Below are 18,887 nucleotides of genomic sequence, written 5' to 3'. Positions count from 1 at the left end.
TCTCGGAAAAGAGCAGAAATTCCCATCACTATTCGTCATTAACGGTGGACAGTCGCCTGTGAAATGACGCGAAGAACGTGTTCGCTATCATGCTAACAAACCGTGCACTCAAAGCTACAGTGAAAATATATAAAGCAGTGCCTGAGAGACGGCTGTCGATGCGCTGAGATTCGGCAAACCATAATTAAGTTGGGGCTTGTGTCGGTGGATTTAAGTCTCGGTGTAACTTTGCAAACGAAGCAAGAACAGAGAGGAAAAACGAGGTAAAGTTAGCATGCTGGCTAAATAGCCAGGTTTTTGCTAGTACCTTGTAATGCCGTGTGTGTGCCATTGCAGGCAGATTTGACCGGTCCTTATATTCTGTAGATTCTGTGAAATAAGCTGCACGTTCCGAGGAGTCACAGAGCTGTGACGGAATGCTAAAGTTGTGATTTGAAAGTGTGGTTGTAACAATAATGAGGTTAGCTCTCTTGTTTAGCCACTTTTCAAGTAGCCAAACATCGCAGTAGTGAGCGGCGTTTCCAGCTGCCTGCTGCGTTGTAAGTAAACAGTACCTCGTTAAACAATACACAGAGATACATGGCACGCATTCGGACTGTTGTTTCATAATTATTGTATAGTATAGTTCTTACTTAATTGATATTTTAAGAAAAGAGGCGAAATTGACAAAATTTGACGGTTGTGTTCCCAAGAGAACTGCCGCACCTGCAGCAGAAGAGCGGATCAGCTGCGTCTGTTTTTGGTTTGCAAACATCAGCTGGCAGAACTTCCTGTGAGACCGTCAACATGTTCTGTTGTGTTTATGTAACCTTCGCGTTTTCAGCATCAAATTGAGTAGCGCTGAGTAGAAACCTCCACCAAGATCACTGTTAGAGAACAGCAGATGAACTTTGAGCAGGTTATGTGAAAACAGTAATTCCTGATAAGAAATGTTCAGCTCTGGGACAACATGCATGACCAAAAACAGGAAGTGAGAGGAGATTTAAAAAAGCGTGTAAAAACACAAGTGCAGAGACCAAGAGTGGAGAGTGTCTCGACTGCCAAGCGGAAAAAGGGCATCTCAGTCCTTTTTGGAAATTGAAGTAAGGGGTAGTTGCACAGCAGATGAGCTACTGTGAAAGGGTATTTCTTGAAAATGTGAAAAGAACAGCAACCACAAGAAAGCTTGTCCGACATTTTCTGCTGGGTTACCTTTTCTCATTGTAATTTGCGCAGATCATTGAGCTGGTTATCTTTGAACCTCCCTCTAGTTAGCCACTCATTAACTAACCCATGTGTTTTCTTTATTTGTTCTAATGTGAGATTTTTCCATTACAGTCAGAGTTATAAGGTAACTGGTTTTGAGGGCATCGGGTAGTAAGGAGAATCAGCATTTTCATTGTAGCTCAAATTAGCTCAATATTTAAATTTTACTATAGGCTGAATTATCAGTTGTAGGGAAGACTGTTTCTAAAAAGTTTGCATCAGTCCCTGGAATCTCAGTATGACCTGGAAACTTGTCCAAATGAACCAGCAAAGAGAATATAACATGGGAATAAAGTTCTTTCCTGTTCTCTGTTCTGCTGTAACGTACAATGCACTTTAAATACATATTTCTGGTATTTTACATGTTTTGAGCACATTTTGTCCTTGCAGGTTGCGTCACCATGGCGTCAGCATCTGCCTCCGTGGACTCAAAGGCAGAGCTGACTGCTCTGCTGGAACAGTGGGAGAGGGAGCAGCAAGGCAACACACAGGAGCTGGTCAACATCCTCACAAAGTAAGTAGTCGGCTTGTGTCTGATGTATGTGATGAGCTGTAATACTGTTAGAATGAATTAAAGGGTCTTTAAGAGTGTTTAAGGTGGACTTCTGTTGACCTTTAGAATCTCGGAGCTTGTTGAAAAGGAGACGGAAGAGTACCACAAAGCGGACCCTGACCCTTTTGATGATCGGCATCCTGGTATGAGAAAGAGGAAAACAGATTTCGTAACTGCAAGTCCTCCACGGATTTAAATATTCTGCATATTTTTGACATACCTCTCTTGGCCACTAGGGAGAGCTGATCCAGAAGGCATGTTGGGGCATCTTCTGAAGATCTTGTTCAAAAATGATGAATTCATGAATACAGTAAGCATTAATCAGTAGTTTTGAGTTATCTTCGTGAGCCATATTTAACTGTATTTAGTATCTTGGTTAGAAGTTAATTTAAAACAAAGTAAATGCTTCCTTTAATAGTTGGTGAACAGCTATGTGATGACCAGCAGAGAATTTGCTCTAAATGCTGCAGCTTGTCGCCTGCTGCAGAACATCATGCCTGGGCTGGAGACAGCCGTGGTCTTTCAAGAAAAGGTAAAGTACATCTACCCTCATTGTGTGTGTGTGTGCGCTTGTGTATGCGTATGTTTGTGGTGTATTTTTTTTCATATTTTGCTGAACTTTTAAACATTTCAGTTCACTCAAACTAACAACAAGTCTTTTTAATTGTGTTACTGCTCCATCAAACTGACAGTTGGAAACAGGAAGTAGCATAATACTGTGGCAGCTGTTATTGCTAATCAGTTCATGATTGCGTCGCTGACGCTTCTCAGATTATTTCGGCTATCCAGAAAATGTAAAACCTCATGAAAAACAATCCTGTACTTATTTTTATACTGTTTTGGGTGTTTTTGCCTATTTTTAGATGGTGAGATTGAGAGCAATCAAAGTCAATACATTTTATGAATAATTTTTAGTACTGGCCCTTCTGATTCTTTTAATTTATACTCTCTTAGTTGAATTCCAGGATTTGCCAGACCCCAGGATAATGTATTTTACTGCCTCTATTTTGCTTGAAAAGTTACATTTTGTAGAATTGTGACTGTTAAACCATTGCATTTCATTTCCCTTTTCCTTTTAACTTACTACCTCAACAAGTTAGGAAAATAAATTGACATAGAAGTCTTAAAAGCAGACATATAAAATAATTTAGCTGTATATTAGTGTCCGAAAGCTTTGCATTACTACTTCTTCCATTTATTGTGATTTGATTATTGTCTAGATTTGTGAATTTCTATGAAAAATTAAAGATTGTGATCTTGAGATCAAAGCAACCTCTTAATGTTAATTCAGTTTATTGGAGACCTAGTTAGAGAAAGTTATCTTAAATTGCTGGTTATCAAAGTTGGTACAAAACTGATGTCAGACTTTGTTTTTTAGTTTTTGCATCAAATCTAGAATAAATGAAAATATAATTCACTGTCCCCATAGGAAATTATGTTGTGGATTGTACCCTGTGCATTTTGATACTTTTACATCAACACAAACTTGCAAGAGATGACATCATCTCACCTCACAGCAGTTTGCAATAAACACTGATTAAAAAAAACAACAACAAAAAAACAAGCAAATAACTGTATAATCAGCACTCCACTGTGTTCTTTAGGAACATCATGGCATGTTGGTTATCCAGTTTTTTGTTTTTTTTGCCATTCTTCATAAATGTGCCCCCATCTATTCCCCTTGTTTTCACCTTGGAGTTGTACACTGACCCCTCTTTCTGCAGTAAACATTAGAGGATCAGACATAAAATGTATTACACACACCCAATACACAAACACTTTGAGCTATTGCTGTTTGTATTTGATTTAAGCAGCTTTGTTTAAGAATTTGATGGAGACTCGTAAACTGCTCGCTTTGATGAGCTTCATGTCGTCTACAAGATTGCTGCATTCTGTGTAGAGAATATATGGAGGGTCATCCACTATCCTCTGTCGGGAGGGACTGCTATTCCTCTATCGCCGTTTAGTTATTTCACAAAAACACTTCAGACATCACATATACAATCAAACATAGTGCTTTGTATTTTCTCTGATTCATTCTGTTGATCTTCTTAAGTTTATGTATTATTCACCATATTGCGTGCGTCTTTTTTTTTTTTCAGGAGGGCATCGTTGAAAGACTTTTTAAGTGGGCTCAGGAGGCCGAACAGCCTCTACGAATCTATGCCACAGGCCTGTTGGCAGGCGCCATGGAGAACCAGGACATTGCTGCCAACTACAGAGAGGAGAACTCTGTTTTGGTCAGTAGGGGGTGTCCCCAGTCTCTTATGTCACTTTGTATTGATGCATAATTCAGAAGTTTATAGTGAAAGACAAATGATATTTTGCCCCACAGTTTGTTCATAAGGATTAGTAAGGGTCCATTTGGTTGTTATTTGTGCTTTACTTTTACAGGTGCCTTTGATGCTGCACAGGCTGCGTGAGCTTCAGGATAAGGATGCTGAGAACAAACGGGAAATCAAACGACCCAGCCCCAGGAAGATTCTCGGCGAGCCTTTGCTGCCTTTAGATGAGGAGGCTGTTGATGGAGGCTTTGAAGACAAGCCCTTCTCTCCATGTAAAAATGCAGACGAAAAGGAAGCACTGGGGCCGCAAGAAGACGCCGAAGTTCCCTTCTCAAGCGCCGAGCCTGAAAACGAGCTGTCGTTCCGTTTCAGCTCGCCTCACAGGACGAGCAGCCGTGCCAGCTCAGCTGTTAAAACCATGATGAAGCCCATGTCTGCCCCGGGTTCACTGACACACCCGGGCATGTCTGATGGCAGCGGCTACCTGCGGAGGAGGATGGAGAGAGACAATGCCAGAACCTCAAAACAGAAGCTGAATTTCTCTCTGCCAGAACCAGAAAGGAATTTAAGCGAGCTTTCCAACAGCAGCTGGTCGGAGATGAGTCCCTGGGTTATTGGCAACAACTACCATCTGGACCCTTTGACCCCAGAGATTGAGCAGAGGCTCATTCTGCAGTATCTCACCCCTCTGGGAGAGTATCAGGAGGTTGGTCTCATTCAAATATGAGCATAGGACTTTACAGCTTGTTCAAAACTATTTTGATCATGTTCTTCTTCACTTAACGTATAAATATCAGTGTTTGAAAGGTGAGGTCATATTTGCATGCATGAATGGAAGCAAAATCACCTTTAATACATATACTCTTTATGGTGGAGCGCAATTAAGTATTTTATATAAATCTAGTAAAAATAATTTTGTATAGACAAGAGAATGTATTGCTGTCATGCTGTAAAGTCACCAGTAGGTGTCAGCCTCCCACTTTGATAATTCAGATGAAAGAAATAATTTAAGCTACATAATTGTTTAGGTTCAAGGAATTAACTCTATGTTGTTTAAAATCATTTTGGACGTTTTTAAAGTGTGGTAAACTGTCGCTGTTTATTCCTTTACGGTTTGCAGCTTCTGGCAGTATTTATGCAGATGGGAGCCCGTGAGCTCCTCATGCACTATATGGACCTAAAGCAGACCAATGATGTCCAGCTGACCTTTGAGGCTCTGAAGGTAAATCTTAATTTCTTTCTCTGACTCTTCCTGTTACTCAAACAGCGTGATGTTCCTTAAGCTCATGCAGTTTCCCTTCTTACAGTATCTGGCTTCGCTACTATTGCACAAGAAGTTCGCTGCAGAGTTTGTTGCTCATGGAGGCGTTCAGAAATTGCTGGAAATCCCGAGACCTTCGATGGCTGCTACAGGAGTGTCACTGTGCCTCTATTACCTCGCCTATAACCAGGACGCAATGGAAAGGGTATGAAGGAGATTACCACACAATGCAACTCAGAAGTGATTCAAATTGAAGTAGCTTAATTTTGGAGTATTTCTGTGTCAATGCAGCATTTTGGCAGAGCGAGTTGGTAGCTTTTGAGAAGCTCAGTAATGTCTTCTTACTATGCAGCCATACTCTTGTGGCTGATAGGAGCCAAACGCAAAGTAGTTATATTTTGGTTGCTGTTAAAATTGTTGTTTTTGAACTGGTATTGTTTTCTTATATCGGTCATACATGTCATAAATGCTACAGAGATCCAAACAGCACAGCGTTACTCAGTATTGCAGAGTTCAGTGTGTTATTTTTTTTTTGTTGCTGTCCTTATTTGTATTCAGGACTGTGCTCTCTCCACTCAAGGTGTGCATGTTGCCCCACTCCGTCTTGTCAGATGTGGTTGGTTACACGCTGTGGCTGTTGGAATGCTCGCATGCATCAGGCTGCTGCCACGCAACCATGTTCTTCTCCATCTCCTTTTCGTTCCGGGCCGTCCTCGAGCTTTTCGACAAGCAGGACGGACTTAGACGGCTCGTCAATCTGGTTAGTAAAAAAAAAAAAAAAAAAAAAACCCCTCTTTCCTCATCGTAACTGTGTAAACCTACTCATCTGTGTCATGTGACGAAAATATTGACATCCAAACAGCCAATACAATGTCAAATTGAATAGATTTAAAGTTTGGAATGGATGAACTGCTTTCAGATCAGCACATTGGAGATCCTGAATCCGGAGGACCAGGGAGCGCTGCTGAGCGATGATGAGATTTTCTCCAGCAGGCAGAGAGCCAAGCACACCTGCATGGCTCTGCGCAGGTACTTCGAGGCCCATCTGGCAATCAAGGTGGAGCAGGTGAAGCAGTCTCTGCAGCGCACAGAGGGAGGTGCCCCCATTCACTCACAACCATATTACAAGGTAAACGGAGGATATATTTGTGCATCGGAATAAAAATAATTTTTCGCATTTATTTGCTTTAGTTGTGAAGATGGTTTCTGATTTGGCATTCTGTGTGCTTGCCTCACTCGTCAGGCGGTCAGCTACACCCGTGAACAGGTGGTGGAAATGATGGAGTTTCTGATCGAATACGGTCCACTCAGACTGTACTGGGAACCAGCAGAGGTCTTTCACAAGCTGTCTTGTGTCCAGCTTCTCCTGCAGCTCATTTCTATCGCTTGTGACTGGAGGACCTACTACGGCAGGTACTGACGAGTCCCGTTAAACGTTCGCTAAACTTATTTGAACGCGAGTCTTGAGTTGTGCTCTCTGCTGATGTAGGAGTGATACAGTACGATACGCCCTCGACATCCTGAGTATCCTCACAGTCGTTCCAAAGACGCAGCTGTTGTTGTCTGAACCTGTTGCAGTGCTGGATGAGGGAGGATCCACCGTTTCTACTGTTGGTAAGTTTTCCTAGAGGATGATTTAATCTAAGCCGCTTAGTTATAACCTTGTTGCCAAAAAGGGTAGTTTTACTTTTGTGTTGCCAGTAATCTTAGTTTTGTTTTTTTTTTCTTTTAGATTTTCCTTACTCTGTTGGTTGCTAAGCAACTGTGTTTTGTATTATAGTAAGAAAATCAACTCTAGCCCTTTAACAAAAATCTCTTTATTTAAAAAAAAAAAAAGTAGCAATGTGCATGAACATTTATTTTTTTGTCTTAGGCATGAGTATAGTCCTGGCTGTGGCGGAGGGAGAGGTCTTTGTGAACGATGCAGAGATCCAGAAGTCGGCTCTCCAGGTCGTCATCAACTGTGTGTGTGCGCCAGACAAACGCATGTCCAGCATTGGCAAATTTATCGCGGGGACTCCCCGTCGCCGCCTGCCGCAGCAGACGAAGGCCAACGAGAGCGTGCTCACCAAGATGTGGAATGTTGTGCAGTCCAACAACGGGATCAAGGTACACTTAAAGCTCACCTGACATCTATGTTACTTTTTTTTTTTTTTTTTTTTATGAATAAATGTTTGTTAAAGTATTGACATATCTGATGTTTCCAGATTCGCATCATTACAATTACAAAGTTATTACAAAATAACTTAAAGAACAATATGAAAGCTGTACCCCTTTACCCTGACACCCCTAAAGAAAAACCAGTGTAATCAGTTGCATTAGGGGTCACTTAATTAGTAAATGAAATCTGTTGATGGGTCTCATTAGCATAAAAAAAAAACAAAAAAGATTTGCTTAATTAAATAAATTATCTTTGCATTTCCCATATGGCAGAAGGTACAAATAAACACTTCAATAAAATTGAAAGCGTTTATTTGCTTTTAATTAGTTTGTTCTCTGAGCTGTCAGATATAGAGCATGCTACCTTTCTAAGTGTTGATAAAGCTTATGATTTCTGCTACTATCTAACTCCTTTAAGCAGTATCCTTATGAGAAAGCACTTTCAGGCATGCCGTTTGCTTTGCAAGCCTTTTATTTTCTTTAAACTTACACTTTGTGTCTGTCCTCTAGGTGCTCCTGTCCCTGCTGACTGTCAAGATGCCCATTACAGATGCCGATCAGATCCGAGCTCTTGCCTGCAAAGCTCTGGTGGGGTTGTCTCGCTCCAGCTCTGTCAGACAAATCATCAGCAAGCTGCCTTTGTTCAGCAGCGGACACATCCAGCAGCTCATGAAGGAGCCCGTTCTCCAGGACAAACGCAGCGAACACGTCAAATTCTGTAAGTTTGCAGCGGAACTGATGGAAAGGATCTCCGGGAAGCCGTTGTTGATCGGTACGGATGTGTCTCTGGCGTGGCTGCAGAGGGCCAACGTGGTTGCTCAGTCCAAGATCACCTTCCCCGAGAAGGAGCTGCTGCTTCTCATACGAAACCACCTCGTGGCCAAAGGCCTGCACGACACAGCAAACACACTCACCAAAGAGGCAGATCTGCCCATGACATGCCTTTCACATTCATCTCACTGTTCACATTCAGCCTCCTCTTTCCCTGCTGTTGCTCCTCCCCCTGCTGCCTCCCCCGTTACTACGCTCCCCCGCACCCCAAGGCTGGCCAACGGTGTGGGCTCACGACACGGAAGCCATCCCTCACACTCATCCACCGCGCCGTCCAACCATCCACAAGCGCGCCCCTCCACATCACAGTCGACTGGACCGCCTTCTAGCGCCATACCGTCGACGTCTGCCCCACACTGTAACAACGGCTCGCCGTTGATCGGCCGCATTGTTTTCTCTCGTGATCGGCAGACGCCGTGCGGAGCCATAAACTGCAAAAAGAACCGAGTGCTTCGACAGAAGTCTGATCATGGGGCTTTCAGCCAGAGTCCAGCCATGAAGAAGCAGTTTGACAGACACTTACCTTCTCCTCCTGCCTTGGACAGTATTATCACAGAGTATCTGAGGGAGCAGCACGCCCGCTGTAAAAACCCTGTTGCAACCTGCCCACCTTTCTCTCTTTTCACCCCCCACCAATGCCCTGAGCCCAAACAGAGACGGCAGGCGCCCATCAATTTCACATCGCGGCATTCTCGTAGAGTTATATACCCAAAATACGGAGGCGTGGACGGAGGATGCTTTGACAGACATCTCATATTCAGCAGGTTGGTGTCATTCCTCTTTCCTCGCTGACCCTCCTCCATGTCTGTTCTCGACATTCTCCGTTTCTGTGTTTGTGCAGGTTCCGTCCCATCTCCGTGTTCAGGGAGGCGGATGAGGACGAGAGCGGATTCACGTGTTGTGCCTTCTCAGCTCGTGAGCGGTTCCTGATGCTCGGGACCTGTACGGGCCAGCTCAAGCTCTACAACGTGTTTACAGGCCAGGAGGAAGCTAGCTACAGCTGTCACAGCTCCGCAATCACTCACCTGGAACCGTCACGGGTCTGTAGAGAAATCTGATGTCACACGGCTGTAGCTCAAGAAAGTAAAATATAATTGAAAAATTGATGTTTGTAGATCAGCTTGAAAAAAAAATCCAGTGTGAAATATTTGAAGTATTTATTTCTGTTAATTTGGTAGTTATGGCTTGCATATGAAAGAATTTAGAGAACATTGGATAAGGCTTACAGTGTATGGACTGAGTACATGGTTGAAGCTGCTTTTGCAGCCAACCGGTGGCTCTACTGAGGCCTTAAAGAATCTCATGGCACTAAAGCTGTGTTGGTACTTTTAGCACTTTGGGCAAATGCCAAGACCTCCTGGAAAACTAAATCAAATCTTCAGAAAGTTTATCAGCAGAAGGAAGCATGCAAGCATTCCCCTAAAGTTTCCTGGTAGATGACCAAGTTGACGTTGCACTTGATAAAACAGTGGACCAGTGGAAGTCATGGCTCCCAAAATCATGACTGGCTATAAAAATGCTACATTGGTCTGTAAGCAGCTTATCCATTGATCTCCCAGCTTATGGGAATTAGATTTTTCTTTTTTTTTTGCAAACGTAATGAGGTTACGTTGCATGAAACGGTAACCCCACCTGCAAAGCCATATATTTTCATCTCCTAGGCAACTACCAAGGCATAGAGATACAAGGGCATCATTAATAAGCCCCACCTGACAGTTCAGTCCTCCCACCCATCTGTTGACCCGTTCATCCAGCTCTGGACATCTTGCTTTCGGCCTGCGAGTAACTCCTTGGTCCATGTGTGTCAGTGTGAATCAACGTTTAACGCATCGGTCAAAAAAGCCTCCACAAAGAAGAAAAAATACATGCAAGTCACACCCAATTATAAATCGTAGGACTATAAAAACTATGAAAAGTATGAATTATAGTCTGGAAATTACAATAATATAATTTTTCTTAAGAAATTGAATTTAGGATTTTAATTTGGTGTTAATGTTTAAAAGTGCACCACTTTGTATTTTAAGGATATTCAATGTGTTTCACTTTCTGAATTGAATTACTGGGGGAAAAAAAACACTTTTGAAGAGTTTCTTATTTATTGAGATGCACACGTTTGTTCTATAAAAGTAATTATCGGTGAAATCTGATCATATTTTGCCCTTTTTAGGATGGTTCTCTGCTCTTGACCTCAGCCTCATGGAGTTACCCTCTTTCTGCACTGTGGGGCATGAAATCTGTGTTCATCATGAAGTAAGTCTATTTCCCAGCTCCGTGTGTTGAATATGCTCCTTGTAAAAAAGAACTTGCACTTTCATGGAGTTTAAAATTGCCCAAATCATTACCATATAATTAATGTCAGTCAGCAATTAACTTCCCTCTCTTTTATCCTGGTTCCTCTATTTCTGGATCCTCTCGACTCAGTGCAACAGCAGCTTTATTCTGTTAAAAGGAGCTAACAGACACACTACATGTTGTTTAATTATGCACACTAACAGCCCGAGAGCTACCGTCTTCAGTCCCTGAAACTCTTTCGCTTGGATTCATTTATTCAAACGGCTGAACTCTGATAAACCACTTCTTGCAGTCTGCAGTGACTTTATGGCACTACTTAATTTTTAGGTGCTCAGCCTTATTCTTTATGTTTTAGATTAAATGTTGCTCTCCTTGCATCCAGGCATTCCTTCCTGGGTGACCATTATGTGGAGTTCAGCAAGCTTTCACAAGACCGTGTCATAGGGACAAAAGAACACGTAGCACGCGTATGTATATTCCACGTATTATCAACATAGCCTCACAATATTAAAATAACGACATACATTACAAAGTTGAAGCGTCAATTTTCACTGTAAGTGTTCCTTTTTCCTAGATTTATGACATACAAACAGGTCAGGTTACTCTGACTCTCAACAACCCAGACCTGGCCAACAACTACAAGAGGAACTGCGCCACCTTCAACCCAACAGACGACCTGGTCCTGAACGACGGCGTGCTGTGGGACGTACGCACGGCTCAGGCCATCCACAAGTTTGACAAGTTCAACATGAACATCAGTGGGGTTTTTCATCCCAACGGCCAGGAGGTCATCATCAACACAGAAATTGTATCCTTCAGACACTGAATGACACGCATGAGGTGGAACTTGTAACCACATTTAATTTCCCTCCCCCTCATATCTATTATTTATGCACTTTTCAGACGATGGTAAATGCTGATCTTCTCAGATCCTTTAACCTATATATGATCCTTTTTTTTAAAAATATCGCTGTGGGCAAAATACATCAATACTGATAAGAAGCTGTGGAAAAATCCTAAATTAAACGAGCTTTAAAAATTTTGATACCCATGAATTCTTATAAAAATATGTACTTTTTGACATGAATCATTTCCCACTGTGAATAAATGCACTCTGTTAGGTTAATCAAAATTTTTTCCTTGTGACGATATGCTGCTGCAGTAAGACATATTTACACTTTTTTTTTTTTTTTTTTTTTTAATAAAAAATTACAGGATTTGCAGCATTATCAGATCTCAATAACTGCCTGCTTTACACTGGAGACACTGCTGTGAACGCAACATTAAATAATTCCGTTGGTAATTGAATCTGAAGCTGTTCCAGTGATGAGTTGATGAATGAGGATTTATTTTACTGCTTAGCATTAAATATTTATCCCACTAAGAGTCTGTTATTTCCCAGTAGATGGTTACATAAAGAGGCACGTGATCGTTGTTTAGTGTAGCTGAACTTGTAGCAGACGCAGTTGAAGACAAACGGTATGTTTCTTAACCGCACGTCTCAGTGGGACCTGCGGACCTTCCACCTCCTCCACACGGTTCCTGCTCTGGACCAGTGCAGGATAGTCTTCAACAATAGCGGCACCGTCATTTACGGAGGTACATTCATGAGTTATTTAATGATGGAAGGGCAAAAAGCGTGTTTGGCATGAAGTGTACAACTCTGCTCCCAGTCCAAGTGTGAAATTGTTGAGGCTGTTTGAAAGTCTGGTAATTATCAAGCTAACCTAGACTGTGTGTATTTGTGGAAAGGTGTGAACAGAGCTCATAGAGGTGTGTGTGTGTGTGTGTGTGCGCATTTTGAAGCTCTTGTAAGTCTGACCCACGTAGGCAGACTACTCGATGTTGGCATCAAAAATAAGCACCTTTTCACAGGATAGCGGCCCCTCACTGGAAGAGGCGCAGGCATGCAGAGATGGAGCTGACTGCTGCCTGACCGTTTCAGGCACTCAGAAGCCAGAAATGTGGCTCGCCAGTGTTCTCTGTTCATTTATTTACCATCGCTCTCTGTGGCTCTTTGTGTTTGTAGCAATGTTGCAAGCAGATGATGAAGATGATATGATGGAAATGCAAATGAAAAGTCCATTTGGTTCATCGTTTAGGACCTTCAATGCCACAGATTACAAACCAATCGGTAAGATCTCTCTCTCTCTCTCTCTCTCTTTTTTTTTTAAACATCTGCTGATCTTTCCCAATTTTTAAAAATGTAATTGTTTTTTTTTTTAATGATCAAGCAGTTTTCCTGGTGAAACTTGTTGGTTTTACTCAATCACTGCAGTACAATGTTTATATTTTGGCCCTCTTGTAACATTTGTGGAGATTTACATGCTCTTTTTCTTTTTCAGCCACAATTGATGTCAAGAAGAATATATTTGACCTTTGCACAGATACAAAAGACTGCTACCTCGCTGTGATTGAGGTAAATAATTGATGATTCATATTTTATTCATAAAACAGCTCAAGAAGTTACCATTTAAATAAATCTCATCCTCATGTCCTGCAGAACCAAGACTCTGTGAACACCGACACCGTGTGCCGACTTTATGAAGTTGGACGGCAGCGACTTGCAGAGGAAGAGGAGGAAGATGAGGAAGACCAGGTTCTAACTATGTTGTAATCTTGAAGCAGCACCTCTTCTGCTTCTTCACGCAGTGGAAAAATGACCTTTTGTCTTTCTGTGTTTTCAGGAGGACGATGATCAGGAGGAAGACGACGACGATGACGACGACTCGGACGACGACGTCGACACGGATCCTCTCATCGGCGAGTTGGAGAACGATAATGGAGGTGAGGACGAAGATGATGACGATGGGAACGACGAGTTCTCTCCTTCGGATGAAGAGGTGGCGCGTCTTCTCGAAGATGACGGCGACGGCGGAGATGACGACGACGAAGATGGTGACGACGACGACGATGACGACGACAATGATGATGATGATGATGACTCCGATAATGATGTTGATCTAGACGGCGACAACGGTAAGCCACCTTTAAAGTTAACTGTTTCTAATCTCTGGTTCTAATTTTTCATTTTGATTTTATAAGTGGACGACGGCGAGGAACGATCGATAGATACCGAAAGTCTGTTTTTCTTTGGATTTTGTCGTAGAATATTAGACGGGCATCTTCTCTTGCTATTTGTAGTTTCTTTTAAAACCATTTCTTTTCCCAACTTTTAATTTTTATTTTATTGTTTCTGTTTTGGTTTCTCTGTCTTTGAAATGTTGGATAATTGTGCATCCCCTTTTTAATTTGTTTCATGTTTAAATTGGATTTTGATTTTGACGGAACAAAGAAGATGCAGAAACGCCGAAACGCAGAAACTCTGTTACTCTTCCCTTAATCTGAAAAAGTAGCATCTGCTTTATAATCCCTGTGCTGCTGCTGTAATGGTTGACAGTTAATTTGGATTAATTTAGGCGTTTTCAGGAAAAGCCTTCCTTCTGGTTCTTGAGGGCCCTCCATGAATTATATGGTTTAACAAGAAGTAAGAAAAAATGACCAATCTTGCTAGACAAATTAGCCTTAGTTTGTAAACCATCGCTATTAAGATCTATTACAACCAACATATGCGGCAAACGGTTCAACAAGAAAGAAGCATTAATAAGCTTGGAGGATTTCCCCCATGTATTTCATGCTAATGAGGGGAAAAAAGCTTGATTTTTGGAGAATTACACATATTAGCCATTTACTTTAAGAGCCATAGTCCCGCATCACTAAGGTTTCATCTCAAAGGACTCACTTTAGGGTAACATAGTTGCGGAAATATTAAAATGACCTTACTATCCAACTTCAAAAGGCTTTTCTGGCTAGTTTATAATAATGTATGCAAAGTTTTAATTGAGGAAAACTAAAGTGCTCGTCGTTTCATTCCTCTCTGGTCAGCCTGAAGACTCCTGTTTTAGTAAGAGTTTATTCCAAAACTCAACAAAGTAAAGCAAAATTTGCAGAGGGAAACAAAAACCAAGATGTCATCTCGCTAAGCTGGCGTGTTTTTTGCCGTTTTGGCACTTTCTGCCCTCGCCCACTAACCTACTCAGCAGAAAATCTCTATTCCCAATTTCTGAATCTGTGTTTGTCTATCAAACAAACAGACAGCTCGGACAACTCTGACCTTGAGGATGACATCATCTTATCCCTGAACGAGTGAGGATGTGGGCCATCAGCATCTTAAGAGCAGAGATCCAGAGGAGATGTCACGGTTTCCTCCTCACAGACGTTTGATCTGCAACGGATCAGTCCCAAAAAGAGAAAACCAGCGGGTAATCTACTTGGAGCACTGCCAGCTTAAAACTGTACCGGACACAGTGAGTGTGTGGAAGAACAGAAATGCTTGTAAATGATATAATTTTCTATAGGGAAAAAAAAAACAACAACCTTGAGCTGCAGGGTGAGCGATGAGATCTGGGCGAGGAGGTGGTGAAAGAAAACATTAGCTCTCACTTTTATGGGCTTTTGATGAGCCTCAGCATTTCATATGAACTTCAACACTTTGTAAACATCTGTTTGGCCACAGGTAAGAGTTTATAGATGAAAGCGTTGAAATCCACAAGTCTAGGACTGTTCTTGGTTGCTTGTTTGGTCAGGCCGACTTAACTAATCACCAAAAAGTCGTGACGTTTTCCTCAAACCTTCAGGGTCCTGCCTTCAGCTTTTATTTTCAGCAAATCTGTACCACGCCACACACAACAGTGCCATTTCACATGAACTCTTGATGGTGTGAACACTGTAGTAAAATCATTTGTCATGCAAACACTTTTTTATATTATTTTTCTTTATTTGTTTCCAAACAGTATTTAGCACAGTGACTGATTTTATTAAAAGACTGGTCTGAACTTAAATGGTTCTCCTAATTTTCTGGAGCATTTAAAATAAATCTGCTACACAATTTAGCAAAAGAAATGAATGTTGCTTTTCCTTTTACAGTAAAAGAAAAAATCTGTTATTTTGTGTATAAAAAGTAAAAAAAAAAGTCTGGCACATGCACACTTTTTGTGCAGTCATATTTTCCTCATGTTTTTGCTTTTAGTTTGGTTTTTAATTTTATTTTCCATTAGGAGACTTTTTGAGGTTCTTGAGATTTCCTGTACAGATTGTATGTATCGAAAGTATTTTTACTATAAATAAAGTTGCAGAATTTTCTCTTTTGTGTACTTATGTGACTTATCTGGTATGTTTTAACTTGTCTTCAATAGTCTAAGCTTGCAAGTTCATTAAGACTTGCAGTAGTCTTAATGAACAGGGAGTTTTAATTTTAGTTTAGCCAAATTTGGGCTATTAAACAAGACGTGTCAGAGTTTAAGAAACTGAGTTTAGATACGCAACATATGGCTCAAAACCTATTTTTAGCCATTCTGAGAAGAACTTGGTGCTGTGTGTTGTCCTGCTGCATATCAAAGTGCACATGATGAACTGAGATGATATTCTGGGCTCTTTAGCAACATCCTGGATACTGTTTGATATTTTGGGTAATGGTTCTCACTGTGATTCTCTTCTGCCCAACAGCCTTAGAAGTTGCTTTATAACCCTTTCCTGATTTGTTGTATTTTCAGATATTTTTGCATACTTGTTATGCAGGTTCTATGGAAGTAATTTCTATACTGAACTTGTATGTCAGTGATCAGGCCTGAGTGGGATTAGGGCAACTCTCAAAAAGTTGATGTATGATTTACCAGGAGAGGATCACATTTTCACCCTGGACCTGATTTGGTTTGGATAACTTTTTACCCTTGATAAATTTAAAACCTTTTTCCATTTATTTTGATTATAGTCAAAGTTTTATGATCTGAGGCTTTCAACTGAGACAAATATATATATATATATATATATATATATATATATATATTTGCTCTTTGTGCAAACCGTGTATTTACTCAGCTGCGATGGTTTTCAATTCCTTTAATCAATAAACCTGATGCATACGTTACCGACCGAGATTCTAAACTTAGCCGGAGACGTGGCATTGTGATTGAGGAAAAAAACTGACACAAATATAATATTCACCAATATTTACAGAATTGCATGCCGTCTAAATGGGTGAGGTGGGAAGAGATGCTTTTTGGCACCTTTTCTGTTTGCTGTCCACTTGATTTGGGAGTGCTGAAACTGTCGAGCAGACCGTGCTTTCAGTGGGCAGAGAAGGGACTAAAATGTAGGAACGGCAAGTAAAAATATGCATTAATGTTCTTTGTGCCACATTTGTACCATCTGCACGCAGCAGTTTCACTATAGTACATCCTCTGCACCCGTGATGGAAGCTAGTAATTTGTTATGTAATTTTAAACAAATGCTTATTGTCTGGGGTGCATATTTAGCTTATGAAACGCCCCCTTCTCCCCCCCTGCTTTGTGTGTGTGATTGGGAAAACCGCCCACAATGTTCCACTTGAAGTAATAGACAGATGGGAGTCAGTCACAGCGTCTCTCTGATGGGGAGAAATTACCCAGCTGAATGCTGCCCTCCCTCCCACACTGCATCAGACTCACTGCACTACTCGGCGCTCGCCAGATCACCCTGTTTTCCCTGAGCCTTATCTATAGGACGAGCGTGCAGGGGTTTGCAACTTTTACAAGTCACGACTCCGCGGATTAATCAGGTTTCGTTTGAACTTCTCATCCCATGGAGCTGCCCACAAAAAACACAAATTGCAAACTGTTCCAGTGCAACTTTTATCAGAAGAGCAAGGTGAAGTAACTTATAGATAATTCCCCACTCTGGAAAAGGGCCAACTCTTGGCCTTTTGTATTATTATTATTTATTTATTTATTCAAAATGCATATTTCTGTATTGCAAATACACACTGTCTCATTGCATAGTCATTAACACAGCCATGTTTTGCTAAAATCACAGCTGAAATCTTTGTGGATATGTTTATATCAGCTCGACACATCTAGAGGATAAATTTTGCGCATTCTTCTTTGTAAACTTTCACAAGCTCAGCCAGAGTGGACGGGCTGTATGAAGAACATCAAGGCTTGCCACTGATCCTCATTTGGATTTGTGTCTTGACTTTGAATGTGCCATTTTAACAAATATATGTGCTTTGACCTAAACCCGCGCCATTGTAGCTCTTTAAGTTTCAGTTCAGTCCAGCTGGAAGATGCCCTAATATCAAGTCTTTTGCAACCTTATAACAGGTTTTCTTCCAAGATTGCCTTTTTTCCCCCTTTTTAAATCTCCATTCAACTGAGCAGCTTCCCTGTCTTTGCTGCAGAAAGAGATTCCCTCAGCATGATACCACTACCACCATGTTTCACCAGGGGAAAGTTTTATTTAGTGTTAGTGTTTAGTCATAAAACTTTCAATTGTGGTTTCATCTTTCTTTCACTTATTTGCTGTGTCATAAACTTGGCTTGTGGCAAACTGCAAGCTATCCCTCACAGCTATCTCTCTCAACACTCTCAATACAATGGTACTAAAATGGCATTGGCCTCTCCTTAGCAGATTTGACTCTTACTCTTAATTTTTTTCTTCCCTGAATACCACATGTGATATCAGACACCGATGTTGGATGAGAAGGTCCAGCTTGCAGTCTGTGTTCGGATTTGTCCTGATGGTATTCCTGTCGGTCTGAGGTCAGAATTTTTTGCAGACCTGTCCTTCTCCTGACTAATACCTTTGTACCGTGTGAGCTGTCTGAGCTAGTGTAGCGTCTACTGAAAACTATTAATTTGGTCTGAAAAATCTACTAATGATTTTTTATGATGATTATTATTATTTATGGAAGAAGCAACAACATTATTAGTTTTATCTAACATTGTATTTTTTAAGTTGAATTAAGCACATTTTATGCCTTTTGTTACATTTTTGGTTCTAAATGAGATGTAGTCCATCTTTTTTTTTTGCAACACCATAACCTGACATTTTAAAAGTGAAGTGTACATGTTGCACAAACGAAGACATTGAAAAGATATCTAATAATAAATGCTAATCGCTAGTATGGATTATTTATTGTAAGTGGCACCTCAAGGATAAATGATGATGATGTTGTGAATAGTTTCGTGTAAAATTCATCCTCACAAATCATTAAACCAAACTTGTCCTTAGAAATGAGTTGCACCCCATCAGTGTGGTGGGGGATGACTGCACTATGACAAAGCATCGCTGCTATATAGTGGCTCTGCTTCTTGGAAATGACTCAACCAGGAGGTGTTTCCCCACATGGTGGTCTGGCCTGATGTGTAACACCGGGAGCTACTTTATGGCCAAGCAGCTGCCAAAGTAACAAGTCCAGTCAGTCACACAAAAGGCAGAATGCCAG

General features: G+C 41.2%; 1 protein-coding gene across 1 annotated transcript; it reads left to right on the top strand.

Annotated features, from left to right (window-relative positions):
* The first annotated feature begins 37 nt into the window (after positions 1–37).
* dcaf1 (ddb1 and cul4 associated factor 1) lies at positions 38–15,770 on the top strand. Its single transcript, XM_015015077.1, has 25 exons — positions 38–263; positions 1,636–1,759; positions 1,865–1,941; positions 2,035–2,108; positions 2,217–2,330; positions 3,901–4,038; positions 4,193–4,789; positions 5,204–5,305; positions 5,391–5,549; positions 5,925–6,104; positions 6,264–6,473; positions 6,588–6,757; positions 6,834–6,958; positions 7,218–7,453; positions 8,015–9,099; positions 9,177–9,375; positions 10,503–10,585; positions 11,010–11,094; positions 11,202–11,435; positions 12,133–12,226; positions 12,657–12,761; positions 12,973–13,046; positions 13,131–13,226; positions 13,315–13,606; positions 14,722–15,770. The coding sequence occupies exons 2-25, from the start codon at positions 1,647–1,649 to the stop codon at positions 14,775–14,777; spliced, it is 4,698 nt and encodes a 1,565-aa protein (XP_014870563.1). The 5' UTR covers positions 38–263; positions 1,636–1,646; the 3' UTR covers positions 14,778–15,770.
* Positions 15,771–18,887: the final 3,117 nt, after the last annotated feature.

This window comes from Poecilia latipinna, unplaced genomic scaffold (assembly GCF_001443285.1).
Source record: "Poecilia latipinna isolate Pla-1442-1.1 unplaced genomic scaffold, P_latipinna-1.0 Scaffold1881, whole genome shotgun sequence".
In the NCBI taxonomy this organism is placed as follows: Eukaryota; Metazoa; Chordata; class Actinopteri; order Cyprinodontiformes; family Poeciliidae; genus Poecilia; species Poecilia latipinna.
Note: the sequence above shows the minus strand (reverse complement) of the source record. Positions and strands in the feature narration are given on the sequence as shown.

Bases quoted from the DNA above. Each gene is read 5' to 3' on its own strand.
- dcaf1 (XM_015015077.1), top strand. From the start codon at position 1,647: ATGGCGTCAGCATCTGCCTCCGTGGACTCAAAGGCAGAGCTGACTGCT. The intron at 6,959-7,217 runs GTAAGTTTTCCT...TTTTTGTCTTAG, and splicing joins ATCCACCGTTTCTACTGTTG to GCATGAGTATAGTCCTGGCT. The intron at 13,227-13,314 runs GTTCTAACTATG...CTGTGTTTTCAG, and splicing joins AGGAAGATGAGGAAGACCAG to GAGGACGATGATCAGGAGGA.